Genomic DNA, 27831 nt, shown 5'->3' with positions numbered 1-27831 from the left:
CTTGATATAGTCTGTAAATAATATTGGCATCTTTAATAGTTAAAATGAAGGCAAGGAAACAAATAGGGCAGAGGGAAATAAATTCTTTAACGCTTGCTTTGATGTGTTCATGTATAGGGTTGTTACTAAGAAGACTGAAAGATTCCCCCTGATGAAGCTACATGCGAAACGCAGAGGGGTTGCAAAAATTATTAAAGAATGTGTTTCCCTTTGCACCATTTGTTCCCTTGCCTTCATTTTGCCTTGGTGCGGCTCCCTTCTTTTCTTCCTCTTTAATAATTAAAAAAACATTTTCCAGATGGGATTCTGTCTCATTCAGCCACATAGCAAAATGGGGAAATCGTACTGAAGACAATACGGGTAATGCTGAAGTTGAATAATCTAGTCTCTTGCAGTTCCTCTTGCCACACACAAATGTAAGAAACGAGCGTTATTTAAGGATGTGCCTCTTCACTGCAGGGGGGCCGCGCCCGCCTCAGGGATCACAGCCTCCACGCACAGCAGCTCCACCCCAGCAAAGGCTCTCTCCACAGGGTCAACAGCCTCTGAGCCCTCAGTCCACCTCACCACAGCAGCAGAAATCGCCCGGCTCCCCCCAGCAAACCAGATCGTCTGCTGGAAGCTCACCTAGCCAGCCTTCCAAACCAGGCATCTTCCCCCCACAACAGCCGAGACCTCCAGCCCAAGGACGAGCTCCTGGCCCCCAAGGCTCCGGGGAACCATCCAAGCAGCAGGCCCCTCCTCATCCTCATCTAAAGTACGTACCCCCCCTTTGCAGGGCTGAATCTAGGGGGGGAAAGGGGGGCATCTGCCCCGGGCAGCACATGGGGGGTGGGGGGCAGCAGATTATATAAAGAAAAAAATGTGTGTGCAATATATGGGGGCATCAATTTGTACTTTTGCCCCCTTCAAAAAAAAATGTAGAACTGGTCCTGCCCCTTTGACAGCTGGGTATTTGGTTATTCAAAGCATGGACCTCACAGATCAATCCACCACAGCCAAAGTGCCGTACGCCACAAGGAGACATCAAAACTGAACAAGATGCACCACGGAACAGAGTGTACTGGGTGCTTCAAGCAACTGAGCTGTGCCACATGAAGGCACAGAAGGCAGTTCTCCCTCCCCCCACCTCTCTACACATACACACTTTGCACTGCTAGCAGTAGGACAAGATGGGGGGGGGGAATCGTTTTCTACTCTCAGTCATGCCAGTGTATCTAACCCCTGATCAGGAAACAAAGTCGAGTTCCTTCACAACCTTGGACCCACATACCTAGAGGACCACATCTTCCCATATGACTGCATGCACCAACTTATGTTCCTCCGGCTACCGCCTGCTATTAGTCCCTCTCACTTAAGGTAGCCTGTCTGACATCAGCCGGAGCCTGTGTTTTATCCATTGTAGATTTCCATACTCTATGCAATGAGCTTCCTGAGGAGGGGTGGGTGCTGTCTCAAGAAGTATTTAGGAGGCACTGCAAGGCCATTTTATTTTCTAGGGCTTTTAAATAGGATATACTGGGTGCATTTTTAAGAGGGGAGGGGCTTTATGTGGCATTTTGTATGTTTTAAATTTCAATTTCTAAGTCACCTTGAGCCACGAGGAATGGCCAGCTATAAAAAGGTTAATTGATAAGTAAAATGTACCCACCTTCTCCCTAAAGGAGATGCCCTTAGGGCTGAAGTGCACCAGAATCTTGGAGGTCTGTTGCTTTCATGCCATTTGTGAGCTTCCTGGGAAACATCCGGTTGACCGCAGCTGGAAACAGGATGCAAGACTAGATGGACTGTTGGCCCGATCCACCAGCCCTCCTCTTATAGTCTTATCCTGCCTCCATCTGTAGCAGTCCCTGAAGAGCTTGGCAAGCACAGCTGATGAGTAACAGTCCGTTATTGAGAATGCAGCATCACCAAATCAAGTCAGATTATCTTTATCGCCATGTCAAAAAGAAAAAGGAAACCCCTCTCCCAGGAATCAAAAGATAACATCTTAAGGCTATGTATACTCTGTGCTAGTCAGAGAAATGGAATGTTACACCTTGCATAGATTATGCATCTTTTGGAGCCTGGCAGATGTTCTTGGATACCAGATGCTGCAGCATTACTGAAGCTAAGTAGATACGGACCAGACAGTCATCTGGACAGAAAAGATATTTACCTTGTTCCTTTTTAGTAGAAAAGAGCAAGAGTCCAGTAGCACCTTAAAGACTAACAAAAATATTTCCTGGCAGGGTATGAGCTTTCGTGAGCCACAGCTCACTTCTTCAGATCACAGCTCACTTCTTTGATCTGAAGAAGTGATTGTGGCTCACGAAAGCTCATACCCTGCCAGAAAATATTTTTGTTAGTCTTTAAGGCGCTACTGGACTCTTGCTCTTTTCTACTACTGCAGACAGACTAACACGGCTACCCACTGTGAATTATCTTGCTCCTTATTTGCTTTTCCTAGTCATGGAACTTTGCAAGGAGAAATGCCGTGCGCTGAAACGCTACTCAGTGCCCCGCTAGGAACCCCGCTTTGCTGTGTTCTAGCTTTTAATATTCCAAAAGACTTGCCTCGCCTCTCATCCTTTCACTCCTGTTCAGTCCTTAGTAGCCCTAGAAGGTCTGTCTTCTGGTTTTGCACCTCCTACATGGGTGGGGGGAACTGGATCTTCAGATCCATGTCAGTCTAAGAGGAAAGACTCACATTTGTCCGACCCAGCCCCTTCTCAGTGGGGAAAAACAATTCTTAGGGCTCCTGTTATGGACAATTCAGTCAGACATTTAAAACCAGTTTCTCTATCACCCAGCTGTTCCAGCTAGGTTGGGAAGGGGATGGAAGGTATTTTTCTCCTAAATTCTAATTGTGGGCCACAACAGGGTAGAGTTGCTGTAGCTCATTGGGACAAAAGCCCAGCAGCCCAACCCAAACACAGGAGAAGCAATGCCATTCCTTTCCCCACCCCATGTAGGGCAGGGCTAGTGACACAGAAACGGGACATTGTCCCATTGCACCTCTCCCATTAAAGGAACAACCATTTAAGACCATATTCTTCATTGCTATTACAGATTTTCTCACAGAATTTCAGAGAGGGGCACTTTCTGCCCACCAGGGTTTGCGCGTTCATGAAAGTTGCCATGACTTGGCCAGCCCAATTTCAGAAGCCAAGCAGGGTCAGCCCTGGCTAGTACTTGGGAGACCACCAAGGAATACCAGGGTCATAACACGGAGGTTGGCAATGGCAAACCACCTCTGAACGCCTCTTGCCCTATGGGGTCGCCATAAGCCAGATGTGACTTGACAGCACAAAGAAAAATAAAGAGAGAAAAGTCTTCCTTTGGCCTGATTTGGCATTTATTCCAAAGGTAAATTCACTAATCCATATAGAACATGAGTTTATGCTTTTTTCCTCTCTTTGGTCCAGGAAGCACAAACAGAACCTTCAGAAAGCTTTCAAATTTAACTGAAAATGACCCAAACCATTCAGGTAGACCTAGTCCTTATTAATGTCATTTAGGGTCAAACCAGACAAGGGGCTGGAAACACCAGGACGGGCTCTCCAACGCACTTTTTCTTTACAAATAACCACTGCAAGAATCCCCAATTTGGATCAGGACTGCCACGCAGGGATTAACTCCTCTCCTTCTCACCGTTTTCTCCAAAATCAAATGCTCCTTCCCCCTACACACACACACACACACACAGTTGTGTGTTTGAGGAAACATACATGCTGGCTTGTATGTTTTTCCCATTAACAGTCATTCTGGGAGGCTTCTTTAAGTTTGGGGAAATGGCACAGGGAAAAGGAAGTTACACACACACCACAATCCCACTCCAAAATTAGGACCCTTCTGTAGCTACTGGTTACAAAGGGGAAATTCTCCAGAGATTTTCTGGTGTCACAGAAGAGCTGAAACATTTGCATGGCATTAGAGCCAAAGGGTCTCTCCTGCAGGTACGCTTTGGTAGGAGGATGTTGCAGAACATCCCAAAGATGAATCCTTGGGTCAGTGATAAGGGACAATTTCGCTCATTGTTGTGTGGTGTACAGGCTGCTTTAAAATTGCCTTTTCTTCCCCTGAAGTTGTTATTTTCAGGCCAGGGTTACCCACCTATCCTGTTTGCATTTACAGGATTTGGGGCAGATAAGTGGGTCTCCTTTTCCGGCTACTTCTGAATATGGTTATCATCTCTTCCTCTAACCATAATTAAATAGTCAAAAAGGGCAAGAGTCCAGTAGCACCTTAAAGACTAACAAAAATATTTTCTGGTAGGGTATGAGCTTTCGTGAGCCACAGCTCACTTCTTCAGATGCAGCTAGAATGTGAATCCATCGGTCTTTAAATAGAGGAACAGTATGTAAATGTAATGCTATCCGTTATAGCAGGATTCTCAAACCTCATCAGAATACTGCAGAATTTAGAAGTCAATACTCTTAACACGGCCTGAATAAGGCATGAGTCTTTCCACTGGATGACATTATTTGAGCAGAAAATGCAATCCCAGAGAAGACAAAATGCCCCAGATCTGCTAGAAAGAACAAGGGTCTACTGGCAAATTCAAAATTTGGGGGGGCTGAATTCTGTATCTAGCCATCATATTGTGATACCCTATAGGCTATACCCAGCCACCCTCTTAACACCACTAATCACCAGTGAGGGTACCATATCACAGAGCCAAAAAGCCTAGTTTCCAACACTTTCTCTTCTTGGCCTTGTGAGAAAAATGTTCCACTTCATTTGAGTGAAATTGTCTTTTTTTTCTCTCTCTTGCAGCAAATCACAGTCGCTGACAAACACCTTCAGCCTCTCGGAATCTTCCCAAAGGGGAAACCCCAACGAGGATGAGGCGAAAGCTGAAACCATCCGCAACCTGAGAAAATCATTTGCTAGCCTGTTTTCGGATTAATCTCTACTCCTATCAGAATATTGTTTTTGTTTTAATTTATTTGCAAATTCCCATTTTTATATTAACCTGTCCCATCAATGTCATTTCTTGCCAAGGGCCCAAATCACAGATAAAAGCAAAGAAGGAATGTCCAGCAAGCAGCGACAACTTGCTCAAACCTGTTCCTGTTGGCCCCGCTTCACATCCATGTACCTTCCAAATAGCGCATACCCTTATGAATTGGCACGATACATGCAATCTCTAGCCATTTACTAAATTTAAGGGTTGAAGCTCACATGTTGGGGTTGGATCCCATGACTCTTTCCAACTGAGAAGGCTTCCTCCGGCAGAGCAAGCGTCCTTCTTTAATGGGATCTGCCAGGCCCACCCAACATGGCCCACTCATCTTGCAATATACACGAAGTACTTCAAACCTTCTGAAGCACTGCACAAGTGCTTTTATCGTTTGCCTGTGCACTTGTAGGACTTATAAGGCAAGTGTATTGATGACAGGCAACTGTAAGTAGTGCACAGTCCTACGGCTTCCCTGTCCACCTTATCCACTTTGGTGGCTGCCTGAACAAGCTCAGAGTACGCCAGCAGAGTCCTTCCAAGATACCTACATTGCTTTTTTTTTACACAGCACTTTAAATGCCAGTTTGTTTTGAATTCACTGACTTTGAAGGATTCCAACAGTGATAAAAGGACCCCCAACTATGTAACAGGCTTTCGCCGTGTACCTCCCCCCCCCCTGAATCAGAACTATCCCTTCAGTGTTCAAGCAAGAGAATCACCTGGTTATCTTTGTGTAATCCTTGCAGAATTGAAGTCCTTGGCACAGAAAAGTTAAGAGTCTTTTAGGCATGCATTCACAGCACTGAATTGTGAACACTATCCCAACCCTACAAGAAAAGGGGTCATGCAGTTTCAGGGAGCAAGTGAAGAGAGCAACAGTTACAGGTAACAACCTTTTTGCAATAGCGGTAAATTAGAACGGGATCAACATACCATACCACTGTGCAGTTGAATCCAATAGGCTGCAACTTGTGTTTGTATCAGTACTTTGTAGACGTTGCTGGAGTTTCCGACTGCCCACAAGGAACATGCCCAGCACTTCAGCTTAAACAAGCAGGACTTCTACCAGCCTCCCATAAAGTAAGCTCAGTGGGAGCTAGAGCAATCTGCCCTCTGGGTAAAAGCCATTCTGACTGCCCCCCGCAAACACATGCCCTGTTTAGTTATGGGGCATGATAGCGGCACTAGAAAGCAAAGTAGGTAGGGAGACCATTCTATCTCCTGGCCCAAATTGCTTTGACAAATCTTCAATATTAACTACCCAAGACTTGTCAGCTTTTGTTGTTGTTGTTCCCGTGTTAATGTCAAGTAATAATGAAAATACGTAACATGTCTTATATTAGACCTCTCTGTGCTGGTGAAAGAGCCTATAGAAGCCTTTGAATTAACATTACCAAGGGGTACTTGGAAACATGCAGCTGTCAAGATCCAAGCTTGCTTTATGACCCCTGCATAATGCAGCATTTCAGACTGGAAACAGCTCACTGAAGAGTTTTTGTTCCATATCAGATTCAAGACTACCACAGGAACGTAATTCCTTAGAGAACAGTAAGATCAGTTTGACTATGGGGCATAGTAAAACCACCACCTCTAGGAGGTGGATTAGAGCAAGGGCTAAGATAACCCACCCCCACAATGCAGCAACGTGATCTTCTAGCAGTGACAAAGCCCTAGATTAACAAGTGATGCTTTAAAGCAAAAGGCAAGAAAGCATTTTGCTTCCCTTTGGATTCTAGCTGTGTTTTCAGCAGTACCAATGTTATAGTAAGGCTGTGGGTGCAAGGCCAAGCAGAAGCCCAGCAAAACCAGGGCACAGGGAGGAAAAGATGGCCCACAGGCACAAGCCATGCTGTTCCATTCTCATTTTAAAACAGTATGCTTTATTTCCTTTCCATATTGTAACTATGCAACTCTAAAATGAACAGGATATCAGTCTCGCACCACACTTCTGCCAGAAACAGCAGAGTAGGATTCTTCATGGCTTCCACCAAAGCACACCATCGGTAGTCCCAACTATCTCAAAAGAATGAGAACAAACATGCCCAAAGTTGTATGAAAACCGCACCATGCCTGTCCTGTGTGAGCAGACGGTGGTTATTCAGTGCTTTAAAAAAAAGGGGGGGATAGAGTCTATACTGAATTCAGCAGCCCTCTGCCTAATTTTGCTAATTAACTAAACCCTATCCTGACCTGGCAGTTCAGTTGAGGGCAGAAGGAAAAGAGGAAGATCCAACAAGAGATGGATTGACTCAATCAAGGAATCCACAGCCCTCAATTTGCAAAATCTGAGCAAGGCTGTCAAAGAGTGGACATTTTGCAGGACTTTGATTCATAGGGTCGCCATGAATCGGAAGTGACTTGACGGCACAACACACACACACATCCTGACCTGGATAGCCCCAGGCTAGCTTGATCTTGTCAGATCTCAGAAGCTAAGTAGGGTCGGCCCTGGTTAGTATTCAGATGGGAGACCTCCAAGTAATACCAGGGTCATGACACGGAGGCAGGCAATGGCAAACAACCTCTGAACATCTTTTGCCTTGAAAACCCCACCAGGGGTCGCCATAAGTGAGCTGTGACATGACAGCACACGCACACAACCAAGCCCTGGTACTATTGACATAGCATGCATGAAGTTTGCCATTCTACGTATACTACATTTCATTGAGTAAGCCAAGATTAAACAACAGCCATCTCTGTACAAAATTTTTAGCAGTCATCTGGATTGTATTATTTTAAGGAACAGTTCACAATTTGAATCATGGAAGGCCAAGGCCTTTCAATCTTCCATTTAAAGGAGCCATAGCTTTTGTTCTGTTCGGCAGTCCCATGCTACTCTTAAGCTGTATATTCAGAGCAGTAAGATGAAACTTTGTCTTTTTTTCCCCAAAATGTCTGTCCAGCAAAAGCAATTTGTTCAGTGTCAACATTGCGTATGACACTTACGAGAGCAATACTGCAGACTGTTCTGTGCGCTGCCTGTGGGGCTTAGAATTAGGGTCCCAAACAAGTTATTAATTTTTTTGAAATTGTATCGAACAGCCATAGCCTTCTAAGCAATTGCACCTTACTCTCCATTCGATCTACCTCAGAGGGAGAGATGAAACCGTTACATGGCATTTTGTACACTGAAAATGGCTATAGAAAAGATTAAACCTCCCACCAGCAGTCTGCTTTGCCAGTGAAACTTATTATGATAGATTTGGGCACAGGAGGGGTTGTGCAACTCAGACTTTGTGCAACTCAGACTTTCCCTAGCCATGTAGTGCTTTGAACTGGGTCAGGGAGAAATTTGCTACTAGAGTATAACTGGGCCAGATTCTCCTTGCTCCAGTTCAAAGTATTATGGGGATAGGGAAGGTCTCACAAGTTCCCCCTCCTTGCCCAGGATCCCTCAAAGGACAAATAGGATAGTGGAGATTGTGGCACCAGTGCATTGGCTATATGGAGTTTGTAGAATTTATCTAGGTACGCTGTGGTCATAATAATTAGGCTGCTTAAGAACAGTCTGAAGCTAGCATTAAACAGCGTATCAGGTTACTACAACCAGTTTAAGAATCCAGTTGCATTTTGCGCTGGATACAACTGAAGTTCAAAGGCATCTACTGGAGGGGAAAAGATATGTTTTGTAAGAAGTTGGCACTGCACTCTAAGAAATGGCATGATTCCTAAAACAGCTTGTGAAATGTAGCATGGAGGGCAAACAAAAAGAAATGCAAGTACCAGAGAACTCACTCCCACCCTCAAATCTCATTCTTAATTCTTGCATATAAACAGCGCACACTCGCATACATACCCAGAAACCTTCTAGTTTGGAGATGTTTTGGAACAAAAATCCAATTGGACCAATTAAACCTAAAGTCAGTTCTGGCAAAGTAAAAGCTAGTAGATCACCTGATAATCTGAGTCAGTGTGCAAATTTGTGGGTGCACCTAAATGTTTAAGAGTTAGAAAAGCCACCCATGATTGGTAGCTATATTTAATACTGTCACCAGGTAGGAGAATTCCAAGTTTTTAAAAAATGACAACCAGCCTAGTTCTAATCCATAAAGCTCTACGAGATTTTTTCTCTGTTGATCCTTTACTAAAGAGATATCCTCTGACATCTCTGAATACAACAGGGTGGTTGACTATATGACCATTTAGTTACAGGTGTTGCTTCTTAAGCAATACAAACACCACGTGTCCATCACACAGAGATATGGAACAGGATGAGGAAGTATCCCAACACCAGTGTAATGAGACCGTAAGCACATTTAGGTGACAATGAATCTTGGCCTCCCTCACTTCCACTCTAGGTACAGAGCTTATTTGACTTCACAATGGTCATTCTCATTTCGTTTTATAAAAGCCTTCTCCTGGAACTCACAGAACTCCTCTCTTAAGGCAGAAAGGCAATATCCTTTTTAAGTGCTTCTGACATTCTTGGTCATTGTTTCTGTTAGATTCTGGGTTACACCGTGGCATGTTTTTATTCAACTGTTTGTAGGATGAAATGTTCAGTGTTTTATTCTTTCCAGTGTAACAAAAAACAAAGCCCTGTATCCTTTGTGCTCAAAGTCCCCAGTATCAAAACTTTGTTTTTCAAGTAATAAAAATAAAAAATCTTCGAACAAAAAGTGCCTGTGAGGAAAAATTAAGTCATACATTCTATGGAAAGCACAGGCTTCCAATGACGGAAAGTTGCATAAATAGAAAGTTTGCTGCTTGTGGGAAAGACTTCAAAAACAATCAGACCAGTTATGGAAGGAAAAAAACATCGCAGGCATTTAATCGAGACATTTAGGGAATAAGGCAGTCCAGACCAACAGAACGTTTGTGATTTAACTGCTCTTTATCTGACGCAGCAAAGGCCAACCAGGTTGTGTTCTCTAAGAAGCAATTCACAGATGGTAACAAAAAAAAAGAACAAAGCGCCCCACGGAGTTCTTTCTGAAAGGATCTCCAGTTCTGAGGGAAGCAGGACTAGTTATTTGCACCAAGTGATCGGACCCAGTCCTCAGAGTCAAGATGCCATAGTACCTACACACCGCCCTAATTAGAAGAGACACACCAGAAGGCCCCAGAGCGGAATATCCTATCATTCAAAAAGCAAGCGCTGGGATAGGAGGTGTAAAACGCTTGGTGGCAAGAGTCATCATATGAATGGACGGCGACCGTCACCTGGGCGGCCCCGACCAGGCCTAGGGGGGAATCTGTCATTGCCGCCGGCTCTCCCGGGGAGTGGGAAGCCAGGACCTGGAATGAACCCAATTGGATCAAAATGGGGCTGCAGTGGAGGGAATAGACTCGGCATGTCCTCTGGGCCATGAATGAGCGCGTTGATTGGGTCGGCAATGTATTCGTCATATTCACCCCCTATTATCATTGGGGGATAAAGAGGATTAGGAGGAAAAGCACCAGGATAAAGCGGGTTGGGGTGCAATGGGATGGGAAGGGGGGGAGGGGGAAGAAACATCATGTGCCTCCACCGCAGGGCGTCTTTCTTCTGCTTCAGTTTCTTCTTGTACAACTGCAGGGGGGGAGGAAATATAGAAATTGTTTAGCCTAAAGTCTAGAAGAACTGGAATGAACTGTCAAAATCCCCACCCACATTTGTTTCCTGATCACATCATGTAATGATGGTCTACTGTACTTCTTAAAGACATTGTTTAACAAAAGCAACAAGCGGTATGGGCCACCAATACAGCATGCTACTTTTTGAACAACAGAATGACCGAGTTTACAGGAAAGCATCTGGCGGGGCTCGTCATCCCTTTGAGGTTCAACATTCCATTGAAAGAAAAAAGCTTAAGTACACATTTAGAAGAACCTAGGTCCAAACTGCGCTTTGCTTCAGGTTCAACTGAAATTGGGCAGACAGGCATCGAGGAGCTCCCTGCCCCAGGATGTGGTGATGGCTGCCAACTTGGAAGGCTTTAAGAAGGGAGTGGACTTGTTCATGGAGGATAAGGCTGTCCATAGCTACTAGTCATGATGCATACCTATTCTCTCCAGTATCAGAGGAGCATGCCTGCTATATCAGGTGCTGTGGAACACAGGTAGGATAATGCTGCTGCAGTCATCGTTTGGGGGCTTCCTAGAGGCACCTGGTTGGCCACTGTGTGAACAGACTGCTGGACTTGATGGGCCTTGGTCTGATCCGGCATGGCTTTTCTTGTGTTCTTAAGTTTACAAGCACAACTCATGAAAAGAGAAGGGCTTTCCTCCTACAATGATTGTCGTTTCAGTGACCTTAGAACCTAGCCAGGCCTTCCGCTAGCTCTCTGCTCTGTGCCTGTCCTTAACACTTCTGAGGGAACATATTAAACAGCCACCTACCTCCTTCCAGTCTGTGTCTCGCGGCCTGGGAACAGGATCTGAAAAGAAGGGAGAAGGTCAGACTATTGCCACAATTCCATATCGTGTTTCTGTAAAACAGTGGGAGGCAGCGTACACTTAATTTAGGAAGTCTCTCCTGGGTTAGAAGTTTTAACTGGAGATGAAGGCTTGTTCAGGTAACTTTAAAAAATAGAAGGCTTTCTCGGTCAGTGGTCTCCAGCCCACGGACACTCAGGTTGATTGTGGAAGCCTGCCTCCAGAGCTGCTGTTTTTGCTGCTTTTTCGGAGGCTGGTCTGAGAGCCAATACAGTGCAGCATTTAGAGGGACTAGGACAATCTGGGTTAAAACCTCACTCCGTCAGAAAGCTCACCAGGCGACCCTGAACTACTCACTTTCAGCATATACTCCAAAGAGTTGTGACTATAACACATGGGAAGAATCTTGTACCTGCTGCTCTGAGCTCCTTGGAGGAAAGGTGCGATAAAAATGTCAGGCAGAAGAAACTCCTGCTATAGTATATGCACGGTTAGCACACACAGTGACTTGAGCCCCAGGATGGCCAGGACAGGTCATACGGCAGTAGTACCTTCTTAGTAAAATACAAATTCACCCAGGTGTTGCTGCAAAAGCTCTTTCCACACAACCTAGTCAATGCCCACCTCTGCCAGCTGCTCCTCCAAGGTTTCACGCCTGTGCTTGTGGCACAGAGGCAGCTCTCTCCAAGAAAGCTGACCTTTTGCCGGTAGGGAGCCTCGGTGCCACAAACACAGGCAAGGAGCACAGGACAACTGGTAGGGGAGGGAGAGACAAAGACACCTATTTCTGAGGAAAGGGGTCTCCAAACCTTCCTATGCCCCCTTCTCATTATGGGACATCTTCTGGTGCCTGACTTGTGTTCGTCTCTAGATGCTGACGATCCCGGCCTAAATCTAATGAAGTCATAACTCCGGCTCCTCCCCCTCCTCCTGACATGTGGCAACATGACATGGCTGTGATGTCATGTACCTGCCCTGAGCTTACAGCTCAATGAATCATGTTTCCATCTCAGGGTTAAAGGTGGGTTTCTGGGTCTGGAAAGGCTGAGTACCACCTGCTCTAGAACCGAGAGCCATCTCCAAAACAGGTGTTGCGGCAGTTTGCCTTTCATCAAATGGCACCGCTGGCTTTCATAAAGGAAACCAACCAGCCTGAACAACTGCTGAAAATCAGATTTGGGAACAAGCCTCCCACTTCAGCCAAGTAAGCAGTCACCTCTGAAATCTCGCAGGTATACAAATCTCCACAATAGCTGGTCATTTGAGGCTGTGTAGAGGTCCCGGCAAACAGCAGACAAAGAGAGGAGCGAGCGGGCATCCAGGAGTCTTAGAACTCGGAGTTTCAGTTCCAGCGGGAGGACCACCAAACCAAACACATCTGGTAAATTCAAAGCTAAGAACAAACCATGGCAAGTTAAAAATAATAGTAGTAAAAGCAGCATTCCTTTAAAGACATGGTCTCATCTTCCAATCTAGTTTACTAAGATCTCAAACTGCCTAATTGTTTATGGATGCAATAGGCACTGACAATATTAACAATGAACTCTTTTCTGAACAGTATCTATAATGAACTTTTTCTAAGCAGCGTCTATAGGGCTGATGCCTTGAATGGCCATCAAGGGCATGAATACAGAATGTGATACATGGCCCTCCTTTCATGCGTCACACTACTATTCCCTTTACCATCACCAAGTAACTGAAAATTACACTGACTCAGTATAAAATTAAAAATCTCTAAACAAATAAAAGCCAAGGCAAATAAGAGGAATAATTTGAAATGGCATTCTCATTTTTCCTAACAGAAACAAAAAATAAATCCACTACTGAACTCAAGTTTCAAAACAAAATCCAAAGAGTATTATCAGCCTATACCCAAGCTGCATTGCTACCCTTTGGAATTCTATCACTTACGTATCTGGCTGAAGCACATGCCTGTTATACAGAAAGGTTCTGGGTTTAGTCCTTGTTATATCCAATGAAACAATATCAAAGGCAAGACTTCTCTGACAGACCATGAAAGCTGCTCTGTCATGACAGATCGTACTGGGGCTAAATGGACCAGTGGTCTCACTTGCCATACGAGGACCACTCTCTACAGGCACACAACTATCCAAGCTGCTCAAGTAATCATTGGCTGGTGCTCTGGGAGACAGAGAAAGCCACAAGTGAGCTGAACATAGATCATGCTAAAGCACTACATTGAGAAAAGAAATGTGTCTAGGTTCTTTCCAGCCCCCTTCTAACGTCTACACCTGAGAGTCTGTGGCAAACAGGGGTGCTAACCAAGGGACCAAAGGACACAAGAAATGGAGCCATCTGCAGACTGTACACCTTAGCATAAACTAAGGGATTCACAGAAAATGTTTCCCCTTCTGAAGAACATCAGGAGATGTTAGAAGAAGAAGAGTTGGTTTTTATATGCCGACTTTCTCTACCACTTAAGGGAGCCTCAAACCGGCTTACAATCACCTTCCCCTCCCCAACAGACACCCTGTGAGGTAGGTGGGGCTGAGAGAGCTCTAACAGAGCTGTAACTTGCCCAAGAGGTCACCTGGCTGGTTTCGTGTGTAGGAGTGGGGAAACAAATCCAGTTCGCCAGATTAGCCTCTGCTGCTCGTGTGGAGGAGTGCGGAATCAAACCCGGTTCTCCAGATGAGACTCCACCGCTTCAAACACCGCTCTTAACCACTACACCACACTGTTAGAAGTATTATTACAGTGACACAAAAAGTTCTCTCAAAATTCTCCAATACTTCTGCAACCAGTCACTTTTTATACATCGCGTTCTGTCAGTACGTCTGGGCTTGCATATACAGCCACAGCTGGAGCTAAAGATCTCAAGCTAATCAGAGGGAAAAAGAGGCACATAGAAAGAAGCCACCTACTCCTCTATGGCCTCTGAACTACCCACAACCACCAAGACCTCACATCTCCCCATCCTGAGCAAAGACTCCTCAGCAGGCTACATGATGGCATCAGCTATCCTAAGCAACACTCTGTAATCTTTCCTTACCCTGGCAAAAGAATAGAACAAAACCAGCATTTAATTACCGAACACTGTCAAACCAGCTGGCAATGCTCAACAACATTGCCGATCTTCACCCATTAAAAAAAGGTTCGTGTTTCATGTTACTTCAAAAAGGCAACTCCAGATTTTTATCTATTTTATTACCATTCCCTAAATTAGAAGTTAGTGTTTCTTCAGTTTTGTAGTTACGTAGCACCTAACTATGCTTAAGAAATAAATCGCATTCTGATTTTTCTCATCTGTGCAACTCCCCTCAGTTTGGGACCCCATCCAGACCACTTAGGAAAAGGATAGTAGCGAACTCTAAATAGGAAATCTAAGGCACAAACAAAAAGATCCGGGGGCCAGGCAAGTCACAAGAATACTGAACTCAAAACACACTTCCGTGCCAAGACTAGCGGGACTCTGTTTTTGACAACTGGGGTGGGGGAGGAGGAGAAGAGCCTGGAAGCGAATGGAAAAATCCCATCACCATTTCAAACAACCACCTGGTTGGAGTTTAGCTGGCACAGGAGAAGCACCCAGTTTATTCACAGAGGCCCTGTTCATAAACTACTTCCTTTGGTATTTCTCTTACCTTGACGGGCAGCTGCCAGAAGAGGATACACCAGCTGATCTTTAAAGAGACGAGATAATTTCTGAAGATCTTTATACACACCAGTGATATTTGCTTCAGAACAGAGACAGACACACAAAACACACGAAAGGTAGATCAACGTACAGTTCAAAAGGCACATCAAAGTAAACATCTACTGAACTGGTTTCCTTTGGCAAGTAAAAATTGCCTTCTATCAACCAGGCAGGGAAAAGCCGTTTCTCTCACCAACCTGCCCCAAGTGCTGATGGGTCCAAACCACTGTATCTAGGCAGGCAAATCAAAGCCTGTGGGTTCGTTTTCACGGGGAACAGAAAGAATGAGACAGTTCACTTAAGCAGCGCCTGAGGCTATAGCTAAAGGTTGCGAGTTGGGGGGGGGTGTCCATAAATATTTCTTCATTTCCCCATCTGTGCACATGTAAAGGATGTGTTTTTCCTGTATTTAATAACAAGGCATGGACAAGAGGAGCTAGATCTGACCTTCTTCCACTCTTGCAAGCCTCTGTCTTCCCAGCCCAGCCCACTTGGGACATTGGAGGGAAAAACTCAAAAGCAATGAACTGCAGCAGGGAAAAGAAGTGTTTTTCCCCCTCACCTAAAGTCCACTCTCTGCAAAATAATAAGACATAATCTCCTATTGTAGACATGAATAGGCAGAAGAAGAAGAGTTGGTTTTGATATGCTGATTTTCTCTACCTTTTTAAGGAGAATCAAACCGGCTTACAATCACCTTCCCTTCCTCTCCCCACAACAGACACCTTGTGAGGTAGGTGGGGTTGAGAGAGTTTGGAGAGAACTGTGACTAACCCAAGGTCATCCAGCTAGCTTCATGTGTAGGAGTGGGGAATCAAACTCGGTTCTCCTGATTAGAGCCCACCACCCTTAACCACTACACCATGCTGGCTCTCAGGTAAGTGGATTCTTCTCCTGCCTGCCCCACCCAGCCACATCTAGTTTGTACCAAGTGTTTTCAATAAACAAGGCTTCATTGGTGTCTGTGAAACCCTGTTAAAGCATTCCTTTCTGCTTTGCCTATACTAGTACCTTGCTGTTCCCCATTCAAGACCGAGACCCACTTCTTCAAATCAGATTACATGAAAGCCACTATGGTGTACTCTTTCACGCCCTGGACTAGAGCCGGGGAGACCTGGGTTCCCCATTCTGCCATGGGAGTCTGCTGGGTAACCTAGAGCCATTCACACCTAGCCTGATCTACCTCATAGGGTTGTTGGGAGCATAAAATGGAGGAGAGCAGAGTGATGTGAACTGCTTTGGGTCCCCATTGGGGAGAAAGGTGGGTTATTAATTGAGTAAAATAAAAATGAATCAATAATGTTAAGTACCTGCGTCTTGAAAACAAACAAAGGATGTTGGCAGAAGCTGCAGTTTCTTCACACTTTTGAGGTCACTGCTGATCTTCAACATTGCTGCAAACACATACTCAGTTTGATCAGAATGAGAACCAAAGTTTGCATCCTGCACAGAATAAACTGTTTTAGAAAAGAGACTCTTCTGAAGCAACTTGTGACATCTGAAAAGGCCCCCAGAGAGGCAGCAATGTGTACACAAGAGCTTCAATTATATTATCACCGCAAAATCCATTAGCTCAAGCACCAGCTCCCATGAAGAATCCTATATCTGAGATAAAATATTACAATGCTGGCCTCACTGGAGACAAATGAACTCTGTTCGCTACTTTAAGACGGCTATTTAGACGGCCTGCTCATTTGTGAGCTCAAATTCAGAATTCATAAAGAAGAGAACAGTAAAGAATGTGTCTAAAACAGTAAAGAGTGTGTCTAAAATATTCTGGAATTGGAGGAGGGGGGCGGCTCTGGGAACCTCGCATGACACACAGTCTTTGCTGGAAATGCAAACACTTCAGCTTTAAATTTCGGAAGACAGATACCAAAAGGGTTTCTGTTTCAATTCCCAAGGATGACTGTGCAGAGCTCTCATGCACAAGTGACAGCAGCATTCCACTTTCTGCCTCCCACTACCATAGCACTGATCCTCTCTCTCTTTCTAACGCTGTGCAATCACGCAGAAAATCTGGAAAAAACAAACATTTCAGAGGGGAAAAAATGCCCGGCCTGCTTACCATTGACGACAATAAAGTCCCCCAAAGGCACGCAAGTCAGGGCAGCAGAGCCGTCTTCACAGAGAGGGTGAGTATACTGTAGCTTATAAACACCACCATTTCTCCACTTCTCAGGCATGGACATTGATTTTGCTCCTGTCCCCTGGAAGGAATGAAAAGGCAGTTAGTGTGGCGGTCCCTTCAGCTCCACCTCAAAGTTGCTTCTTCACAAAAAAAAAAAAAAAGGTGGTGGCCAGAAACCTATATTCTGCATGACCAAAGCAGGCAACGTGATTGCAGTAGATAATATTTGCTAGCCTCCTGTCACAGACAGGAATCACTATAGCAAAGTTTACATTGCCTGCCTCTACCTCTCACATATTGTAAAAACTAGTCCAACCCACCCTGTATGCACAAAACCTGAATAAGGAATGCTTTTTTAAAAATCTAGTCAGCTGAAACACTTTTCAGGCTCACGCGACTTCCTGTGAAATCTTCAAACTGACACTTGCTTGAGGGAACTTTAAAAATTAATATGAGAAAGGCCATTTCAAGTCAAAGCAACACCCTAAAACCTAATCCAAGGTACTTGAAAGTCATTTGTACTAGAAACAAAGAACTTCACAAATTAGACACTAGAGAAGTCACAGTCCCGGACTACTAAATTCGTAAGTGTGATGTTATCAAAATAATTATTATTTTACTTTGATGCAGTATATGATTACAGGCATGGCTGCACAATCTACATTTAATAAGAATCATTACTCCCTCCAAAGTCAGACCTTGAAGGGGGTTTGCAAAGCATGGTCCTGAAGGAACCTGGCCTTCATCAACCATAACTTGTGTCAATATACATGCAATGATCAACCTTGATTAATAGCAGGTAGAGAAGGGCCAGGAGGAAAAGAGATCACTCCAGAGATGAAAGGCAGAAGAAAAAGAATGTGTTTATGATGATAGCTCCTGATGGAAAAAATAATGTTTTCTGGTAGCCAGTATTACAGTCACACCAGGCAAAAGGGGACTCCTGACACTGCCATTCAATTTCAGAAGTAGCTGCTCTTCTATGTTGCTTACTTGAGGTACGTAGCCCGTCTCCATCATGAGAAGATGAATCATAACTATCAAAGCATCGTTGGCATTGACACACTCTGCAGAATGGTAAAGGGTCTCAAGAGAATGCGGCACTTGCCCATCTGTAGCTTCAGAACACAGCATCGGCCCCATAGGGTAAGAACCCTCAGATTCTTGGAGATCAGGAACATCCGAGACCATCTCTGAAGCAAACTCTTGGCAGGATCCTGCCTTGAAAGGACAGCAACAGACACAGAAGAGTATTGTTAAAAAGTTATATCTAGATGAGTAAAGCCACCAAGAGAAAACCTTTGGAGTGATAGCTTTCAGCGAGGGGGGAAACATGTCCAATAGCTGGCAATACAAAACATGCCATCTGACTATTTAAATTAATACAATTTAGTATTAAACAAAAGAGGCTTCATATGTTCAGTGTAAGACCACTGCTCTACAACACGTAAGTGTGCACAGACAGGAAGGCTCCTAAATGCCTGCATGCACTACTGCCTTATTTGGACCTTATTTATTTTATTTATCTAGTTTATTCAATTTATACGCTGCCCTTTCCCAACCAAGTCAGGCTCAGGACAGCTTCCAACAGTTAGATTGTGTGTGCGTGCGTATAATATAATTAAAACAAGTTAAAATAATTACAAAAACGCTAAATTATGCTTCAGATGACTATCCAACAAAGGAAGCTGCTGATCAGCATAGAAAGTTCTCACACATTCCAAAATGAAAGTACCATGCTGGTCAAGCAATAGATCCAGAATTATGTATCTGTACCTATATGAACATAAGAGATTCCATACCGATCTGCTTGAAAAGACATGGAGGAAATTTGAGATGGCAAAGTCAAGGATTGGCCATTCACTGAAACTAGGAACCTGGTATCTTCCTTGCAAAAACAGATGCAGCTTTACTACTGTCCTTGTCCAAATGGAATACAGAAGGCAGAGAAGCAGTGTTCAGTATAGAGTGATTTACAACATATACAGGAAACACAGAAAAGGACTGTAGTGGTGGAAGATGAAATCTATTCTCACCAACAATACATGTCAAGCTACACATGACAAGATAATTCAGATGGGACCACACACCCCCACACACTCAACTGTAACGAGCAAGGCTTCTGCCCGTAACTCCAGAGAGCTGTGAACTGAAAATAACTCAAGACTTTGCTCTTGGCTGCTATCCAAAGTATCACAATCCTCCCCATTTTATCAAATTAGAAAAGGCTTACACCTCTTCCAACCTTTTTTTGATAATACAATATTTTTCTCAGGACATAGGTCCTTTGTTTCTCTGTTCAGGTAACCAGCAAATGAACTGACACCTGTGTGAATCTTTCTAACTTTTATTTAAAAAGGGAAAGGTTTGTTTCATTAAACAAGACAGTATAAAATAGAGTACTAAAATTATTGAACTTATATAGAATGTAATTAAGCAGGCAAGCATAATCAATTCTCCTATCATTATTTTAATGCATATTAAAACTCATTGTCTATTAGAATAAATCAGAATTCAGTCTCTTATTCATTGCTCTTAAGGAATGTCAAATAAGCCAGCAGGATCCTAATATTTTACCATGCAAGGGTCCTTCAATCTCTGATAGCTGAGCTTCAGTCCAAGGAAATCTGATTTGGTCCTCAGACTCATGCACAGTTATAGAGAAAACTTATCTGATCAATCCCTAAAGTCACTTATCACAATGATGTGTATTTCTAAGAACCTGGTTGGCTATTGTGTTTATGCTGACTTGCTTATTACATCTGTTCACTTTATCACACGATGAATACATTTCTGAAATAGCTTCTAGTCTTCTATCTAGCTATCTCATCAAAATAACTGTTCAAAACTTTCCCAAACCTTCCCCAGATTACATCAGCTAAAAACTAAAACTGCAAGCAAAGGATGACATACTACAGATGTCTCCTTATACTGGGGATGAGATCATTGCTACTGCGACTCAACCACACCCCATATCTGCCTTCTTCCTTGTAGCTTCAGATCTTATGGACTTACCGTATTGTCAGCCATTTGCTTGTCATCTTGGACCTGACCGTCTTCTATGTGCCCATTGTGTCTTTCTTTTTCTGTACTATTGGGTTGGTTGTGACATACTGCTGAAGTGGAAGGAGGGGATGGAGGTAACGTGAGTGTTGCGTTGGCGTCTTCCAGCCTCAAGCATATCAGGTCTCCTGAAACAATTCCAAATGATGCTAGAGGTTCCTGGTTCCCAGAGAGGGAGTCTTTGTTGTTCAAGGTTATTGCAAATTGGGTATTAGAACTGCAGAGAAAACAAAGTTAAACTGCATGGGGGTACCACAGCCATACCTCCACCATTTGGCCTGCAGGCAGCCTAAACAACAGACCACCAGTAACATGACTGCTACAATGCAAACAGCAGAGACAACGCTGATGAGGTTTTTTTATTATTTTCTTCCATATTTGTTTTATGTTAGCTCCTTACAGGCATGTATGCAATCAGAAATGTTCAGCAAGATTCACAGAACAGGCCTGTCTTTCAATTCTGACATAATAACTTTTAGTTCATCATACCCTTCTCGCTTGCATCTAAAAGTTATATCAATCAGCTCCAACTGAAACACATTATAAAGGACTTTGGGGTGTGAGTGTGTTTGTATTAGCAGCAAAATGCACAGGAAAAGGCGGACAGCCCCAATACCCGGATGTTGATCTACCCTGGTACACAATAATAAACATCCAGGTTATGACTTATCCTACTTTTAACAATGCACTGTCCTGTTAACATAGCAACCCTGTGCCTTTTCAAAATGATGGGGTGATGTTTAAAATCAACCAGCTTCTCATTCAATGAAGAAAGATGGAAGGGGTTGACTACGACCAACTAAAAGGCATATGCTGGCAATCAAGGGACCTAAATGGACAAAACCTACAAGGGGTGGACACTGTAGTAAGGAAAGGAATTGGACAAGATTGAGTGGTAAAGCTCATTATAGCCAACCCAAAAACATAACAGGGTGGATAAAGAAAATGTTAAAAGGTACTGCAACCATCCTCCTTCAAAATCAGATGCTGACAGCTCGTCAATCCCCAGAAGTCTCAACTGATCCCTCACTTCACAAAGTACTTTTAACTATTCTTTCACTTAAGGAGGGCAGGCTTTCAATCTTAAAGGCCAATCAGAAAGCTTTCATGCATACATTCTTTTATTACTGCTGAACTACAGCTTTTCTAATAGAAACTAAGACACACTTTCATTTTGTATTTTATCTTTACAATTGCTGATTCTACATTTTACCCATGTACACGCAAGAAATATTTTTCACATCATAACAAGGAGGGAAAGCTTCGTTAAAGAACCACTTTGGTTTCTATTTCAGCAGCAGCCAGTAAGTGAAACTTTGTTTTCAGTTTCATAAGTGGCAGATAGCCAGCTAAAAAAAACACTTAAGCTCCTTCCTACCTACAGGATAGGACACCCCCAGGGGCCATGCACAATTTCTCTGGGATGACACATACAATTCCATCCCAGGGTGCATTTCCACTACTCTATGCCTTTCACTGAAGTCCATCCTGCCCTGGTATACAGTATATGGCTGATGTCAATACCATGGTAGCTGAAGATTTCCTACTGCTCTGTGTTTGCTCCGAAGCACCCAGTTACATGTGTGGCCAGAAGACTGTTCTCAAATGTGTTGATTCTCAGCCAGGCCTTTTCCTTTTTGCTTGTGCTCGGTGTATTGCTGGCCAAAAGATGTGCTGTGCCTTCCTGCCAGTTTTCCCTTAAACCCACCTCCCCTGTTGGCCACAAAGGTGTCTTCTCTCAATGCGTTAGTAGGGTGTTGGCAGGGATTGTGTTTTCTGCACTGCCTTTGGTGCATGTGCAGTTGTGTGTCACTTTGTCTGCCTGTAGCTCCTCAGCCCCCATCCCCAGACCTGAAGCTCTGCGTGCTCTGTTGAGTGAGCTACATATTCACAAGAGCACTGTGTCCCTGGTTCCTAGCCCATACATCTGGCCAAAGAAAACAGGGCTGCAGGAAGTCTCAAACCACCCAGCCAGCATGGTGCAGAGAGCCAGCGTGGTGTAGTGGTTAAGAGCGGTGAACTCTAATCTGGTGAACAGGATAGGTTTCCCCACTCCTACACATGAAGCCAGCTGGGTGACCTTGGGCTAGTCATAGCTCTCTTAGAGCTCTCTCAGCCCCACCTACCTCACAGGGTGTCTGTTGTGGGGAAGGTGATCGTAAGCCGGTTTGATTCTTCCTTAAGTGGTAGAGAAAGTTGGCATATGAAAACCAACTCTTCTTCAAACCCATATCTTCATAGCACCATGGAGCATGTGCATTCCAGGGCTCTTCCCACTCAAACAGTCCTTATAGTGGAGGCTGCTGTGTTCCCTCCCATTGTGTTCTGCTTATAAGTAGCAAACGGCTGATATCAGAGGACGTGGCTGCATTAAGAATTTGCTGGTTGACTGCCTCCCTATCTGCCTACAGGAGAAATTATTTATTTTCTTTCTTTTTTTCTTTTTAAATACCACCCTCAATCCCCAGCCAAGGCCAATTAACATCATCCAATGTTATCAGCACATCTGGAGGGGCACAAGATACTAAATAGCTGTGGGCAACACTGGACTCTCAGAATAGGTCTGTGAATCTTTTCTGGCATAATGAATTGCTTGTACACCTCCTCCTCCTTTGCATCCGTGCTTGGCGCCATCAGCTGCCTTTGTGGCCTAGAGGCCACATGACTGGGCTCTCCAGCAAGCCCACTGCCACATGCCTCTTTCTGCATAATGACTGCCAAGAGGAGGATGCGGGACAACATCAGTCTGTCAAATCCACTCACATCCCCCAGTATTTAAGACCTTAAAAAAATGCTGACAGTACTGTAGATGCCTTCGTTCCAGGCACACAATGGACATCAATATCGGTGCTGGGGGAAACTGAGAATCACTCTTCTCATCCCATCATCTAGACTCTGACAACAAGTGCCTATGAAATATTACCACAATTGGACCTCCTTCCCTGAACAGTATGCGGCGCCATTTCTCCTTCCTTCAAGTTCATCCTCAAGACAAACCTCTTCCATGTGGGCCTCCAGCTTATCTAGCCCCTTTAGGGCCAAAGTAAACAGGACGTGTGCCTCCTGAGTTCCAACTGTAACCAAAGTACATGCAACTTCAGCCACGATGTTCCTCTGTCCCACCAAGGCCAGCTACTTTTATTATTACTATTTTAGATTTAAAGGTCTGGTGTGGGAGGGAAGCCCCACCCATTCTTACCAATACAGTTCTGTAAAAGGTGTTCATATTAACAAAATCGTATAAGTAAAATATTAACGATATCTCTGACACATGCTTCACTGGGCCAGCCCAGGAGTGCAGGGAACACAAGAAAGAGCGAGGAGGAAAGGCCATAGGAGACAGTCTGGTGCCTGAAGTATAGCAACGAGAACTGAACAGACCCAAGTAGTAGAAAAGGGCAAGAGTCCAGTAGCACCTTAAAGACTAACAAAAATATTTTCTGGCAGGGTATGAGCTTTCGTGAGCCACAGCTCACTTCTTCAGTTTTTGTTAGTCTTTAAGGTGCTACTGGACTCTTGCTCTTTTCTACTACTGCAGACAGACTAACACGTGTGAATGACCAGACCCAACTCAGTTATGAAACTCACTGGGTGGTCACTCTCTTTCAACCTACCTCACAGGGTTGCTGTGAATATTAAAGAGGGTAGGCCGTTACTAGCATGCTCCAACCTGAGCTTAAAAGAAGAAGAGTTGGTTTTTAAGATGCCTCTGCCACTTAGGGGAGAATCCAACCGGCTTACAGTCACTTTCCCTTCCCCTCCCCACAACGGACACCTTGGGGCCGAGAGAGCCCTAAGAGAACTGTGACTAACCCAAGCTCACCCAGCTGGCCTTACGTGGAGGAGCGGGGGATCGAACCCGGTGCTCCAGATTAGAGTCCACGGCTCTTGACCACCACGCCGGCAAAGAGAGCGCGTCCCTGGCTCCCCTTCCACGTCAACTCCCTTCCCGCGCTCGCTCGCTCTCTCTCTCCACGCCTCCCACGGATGCATTCACACGTTACCTGTAACCCCAAGCGGGCAACAGGGTCTGGCAAAGGCGCGCGCGCAGATCTTCCAGGGTTGGCTCCGCCCCTGGCAACTCAAGCCGAGCCGTTCGCTTCTGCAGCCGCACCCGGAGTTTCATGGCGATGGCGGCGGCGGCGGCGGCGGCGGGCCTTCCCCTCCCGGCCGCTGCTTCTCCCGCAGGCCCTCAGCGGCGACAGCGGCGACGCCAGAGGAGCGGGCAGCGGCGGGCGCGGGGGCTTCTGGGAGCCGTCGTTATTATTGTTTTGGGTCGGGGAAGCGCCGCCTTCTCCGCCCCGCCGCCTCGACCCCGTGATGACACGAAGCCCCGCCCCGTCGCCGGCAAGCGCCGCCCCGAACTCGGGAAGGGGCGACGCGAAGGCGATCGATTAAGAGGCTCTCTTCAGACCGCCCCCTGCCTGCCTGCCTGCCTCTCTGCGCTCTCCTCCCCCACCCTTGGCAGCGTAGGGGAGGAGCTTGTTTTCGAGCGAGCTCCTGCCTGCGCGCGTGCGCGGTCCTCCGGGCTTCTTGGTGGGGGCGTGGCGAGGAAAATGATAACGGCGGTTTGAGGCAGCGGGCACGTGGCCAGTTTGGGGGTGGGGCGGTTAAAGGGAAAGTGGGGCGTTGCGGGCCTGGTTGCTTACTGAGTGTTATGTCTGTTGAATAACGCCTCCACACTTAGGTTCCAAGTTTCTTTAAAGTTTCTTTATTCCAGTCAGATAAGCAACTTAAAAACATATCCAAACTGCTGCACGCCTCTCCCACAATCTATCTACTCTTATATATAATTATCTTACACTTCTCTTAAAGCAGTGGTTCCCAACCTTTTTTTCACCAGGGACCACTAGGACTTTTTTGTTCGGTGCAGGGACCCCAAGGTCCAAAATAAAAATTCAGAGAATTTGAAAATAAACTTTAATCATAACTGTTAGTTAAACATTAAACTTAGAATAATATTTGAATATGTTTTTTATAATAATTGAAAATATTAATTTATTATGGGTTTATAACTTTGTTTCGCGGACCTTAATTTAGTTCTTGCGGGCCCCTGGGGGTCTATAGACCCCCGGTTGGGAACCAGTGTCTTAAAGAGACATGCACATGCCTATACCACACTGAGGAGATGGAAAGGCCTAATGAGCTCTCGTCTTTCCTTCTACGGAGGTGGGAAATCTGGTCTGTTTGGCTGCTAGGCAGTTTTCTCATGTGGTGAACAGTGTCTCGTTAATGCCAGGGACTTCAGGTATTTGTGTAAGAAGGTGTTTGTTGAACGTTTATAATACAAAGAAAAGTTAACAGTTCCTCCCTAGTGCCTGCTTGCTCCCTTTCTTTTTTTCAGTCTCCTTGTAACTTCCTGTTTTCTGTTTAGTTGCTCCTCCCCTGTTCCAACTCCTTGATTAAGATTACATTTCACTACAAACAAGAGTGCTTCTCTTCACTTTTGAAACACTGGATACCACATACAAGGTGTGAGCCATGTTTTAAGACACAAGGACTATTTCAACATAAAACCACGCCGAATAAAATGCTTTTATGTGTGTGTGTATATATAACCTTTTACAAGCTGTAGTAGAAAAGGGCAAGAGTCCAGTAGCACCTTTAAGACTAACAAAAATATTTTCTGGTAGGGTATGAGCTTTCATGAGCCACAGCTCACTTCTTCAGATACGAAATCCAGTAGCGCCTTAAAGACTAACAAAAATATTTTCTGGTAGGGTATGAGCTTTCATGAGCCACAGCTCACTTCTTCAGGTATCTGAAAGCTGACTACCCTACCAGAAAATATTCTTGTTAGTCTTTAAGGTGCTACTGGACTCTTGCCCTTTTCTACTACTGCAGACAGACTAACACGGCTACCCACTGTGAATTATCTTTTACAAGCTGTTAGCCTTCTTTTAAAAATCTGCAGGGCATTTTTGACAGGTTGCTCAGGCAGTTTCTTCATGGCAGCCCCTGGCCCTCCCCCTGCCCTCTTGTGTGTAGGTGTTTTGTGTGCGCGCACAGCTTTTGTGCTGGGTGACATACTTTCAAAATGGGCAGTTGTTTTGAGATGGGGGTGGCAGCACAAGTGGGGATTGAGTATTGCTCAGTATTCAACTCTATGGTTGTATTATATTTGCATTGCAGGGCTGGTCAGACAGACCGTATCAATAAATACAATACAATACATTGCAGGGCAGAGGTGCTACCAAACATGCACCTGCTGAAAAAGCTCTCATAATGGTCTGGAACAGTGACTCTGAAAGTAATCACATTGGATCTGAAAATAGAGGACATGGCACAAACAGAAAGCTGTTCAGAACCCAAAGACTGAGCTCCTTCAGAGAGTTCCTCAAGCTCAAGTATATCCACAGATAAGCAGCAGCCTCTGGAAAGCCTATCAGAGATATGTGAAAGAGGCCATGGTCACCAGAAAAGCAGAACAGCTAGAGGTGGGAGGATGGCAGCTGCCCAGCCTGCTGATCCTTTCCAATGTGAACCTGCAGGTTAGCAATACTGTAGACATTAGCAATACTAATGCCGTGAGAGGCAAGAATTGAAACAGGGCTTCCCTTATTCAGAGTAATGACAAGCCTGGGAAGATTTTGCACCATTACAAAGTACATGAGATTTGCCAACAAATATACAAGAGGAATGTAGAGGTGTAGATACACCAAGGAGCCAGCGTGGTATAGTGGTTAAGAGCGACAGACTCTAATCTGGAGAACTGGGTTCGATTCCCCATTCCTACACATGACGCCTGCTGGGTGACCTTATGTGAGTCACAGTTTTCTCTGAGCTTTCTCAGCCTCACCTCCCTCACAAGGTGTCTGTTGTGGAGAGAGGAAGGAAGGAGATTGTAAGCTGGTTTGAGTCTCCTTAAAAGGTAGAGAAAATCGGCGTATAAAAACCAACTTTTCTTCTCTCAGCCCACGCAGAAGCAGGCAATGGCAAACCACCTCTGAGCATCTCTTGCCTTGAAAACCCTACGCAGTCGGCATAAGTCAGCTGTGACTTGAAGGCACTTTCCACCACCAGATACAGCAAAAGATAGAAGAAATGCCCAGGCTGAACCAGGACATCAATTCTCTAGCTTGTCTTAGATACACTGTTCTGCATATATCTGGAGAAGCTTCTAGATCAACATGTGGAACATCAAAAAGTGGACGCTGTTTTGCTTCTCCTGGGGCAGCAGATAAAAAAATTGGCAGAAAGTGTGCCAGCTGTGGGAGATCTGCTTGCAAGGCTCACAGCAGCAATGAAGTGTCAAGATTGTCTGTAGCTTGGCCCAACCAAAGAGCTTGTATATCTCGCACCATAGAAAGGTATGTTTCTGGGGTACAAAAAAATACCCCAGGTGCAAACCACATTTAGGGATTACTAATATTAGATATTTTTGTTAAAATTTATGGCAGTCTGTGTTAGTTTTTTTGTATCTTAGGTTCAAAACATAGTTTTTGTTTTTTAAACTGAAAATAAAACATTGCAGTTTTGTAAAGGAGCTAATCCGGTATGAGTTATTTAGTATGCAAACGGGAAGAGGTGCATATACTCAAAGGAAGAATGCTACCTCATATGAAAGGAAGTGTGTCTTCAAGCTGTGGATATTTTGTTGTTGTAAAATTCAATGACTTCTGCCACAACAAACGTTACTGGTTTTGTGGGACATTTTCTACCCCAAGTTATGCTAGA

General features: G+C 44.7%; 2 protein-coding genes across 2 annotated transcripts in view; one reads left to right on the top strand and one right to left on the bottom strand.

Annotated features, from left to right (window-relative positions):
- Window positions 1-4896, top strand: part of SYN3 (synapsin III) — a 222028-nt gene extending 217132 nt beyond the window's left edge. The window contains exons 12-13 of the mRNA XM_056847571.1: window positions 460-757; window positions 4759-4896. Of these exons, the coding sequence (XP_056703549.1) occupies window positions 460-757; window positions 4759-4891 (431 nt within the window). The 3' untranslated portion in view covers window positions 4892-4896. The remainder of the gene's footprint in view (window positions 1-459; window positions 758-4758) is intronic.
- A 5184-nt stretch (window positions 4897-10080) lies between these two features.
- On the bottom strand, window positions 10081-24280 carry FBXO7 (F-box protein 7). The gene is made up of 9 exons (XM_056847572.1): window positions 24159-24280; window positions 20107-20371; window positions 18085-18312; window positions 17029-17170; window positions 16271-16354; window positions 14908-15000; window positions 12519-12695; window positions 11267-11304; window positions 10081-10457 (listed from the first exon to the last, which is right to left on the bottom strand). The coding sequence occupies exons 1-9, from the start codon at window positions 24278-24280 to the stop codon at window positions 10083-10085; spliced, it is 1524 nt and encodes a 507-aa protein (XP_056703550.1). The 3' UTR covers window positions 10081-10082.
- Between the last annotated feature and the right edge of the window lie 3551 nt (window positions 24281-27831).

This window comes from Euleptes europaea, chromosome 3 (genome assembly GCF_029931775.1).
Source record: "Euleptes europaea isolate rEulEur1 chromosome 3, rEulEur1.hap1, whole genome shotgun sequence".
In the NCBI taxonomy this organism is placed as follows: domain Eukaryota; kingdom Metazoa; phylum Chordata; class Lepidosauria; order Squamata; family Sphaerodactylidae; genus Euleptes; species Euleptes europaea.
Note: the sequence above shows the minus strand (reverse complement) of the source record. Positions and strands in the feature narration are given on the sequence as shown.

Excerpts from the sequence above, each read along its gene's own strand:
- FBXO7 (XM_056847572.1), bottom strand. The coding sequence starts at position 24,280 with ATGAAACTCCGGGTGCGGCTGCAGAAGCGAACGGCTCGGCTTGAGTTG. Across the intron at positions 18,313-20,106 it reads AGCAAATGGCTGACAATACG|GCAGGATCCTGCCAAGAGTT; the intron begins GTAAGTCCATAA and ends TGTCCTTTCAAG. Across the intron at positions 11,305-12,518 it reads ATACCTGCGAGATTTCAGAG|ATCCTGTTCCCAGGCCGCGA; the intron begins GTGACTGCTTAC and ends CCTTCTTTTCAG.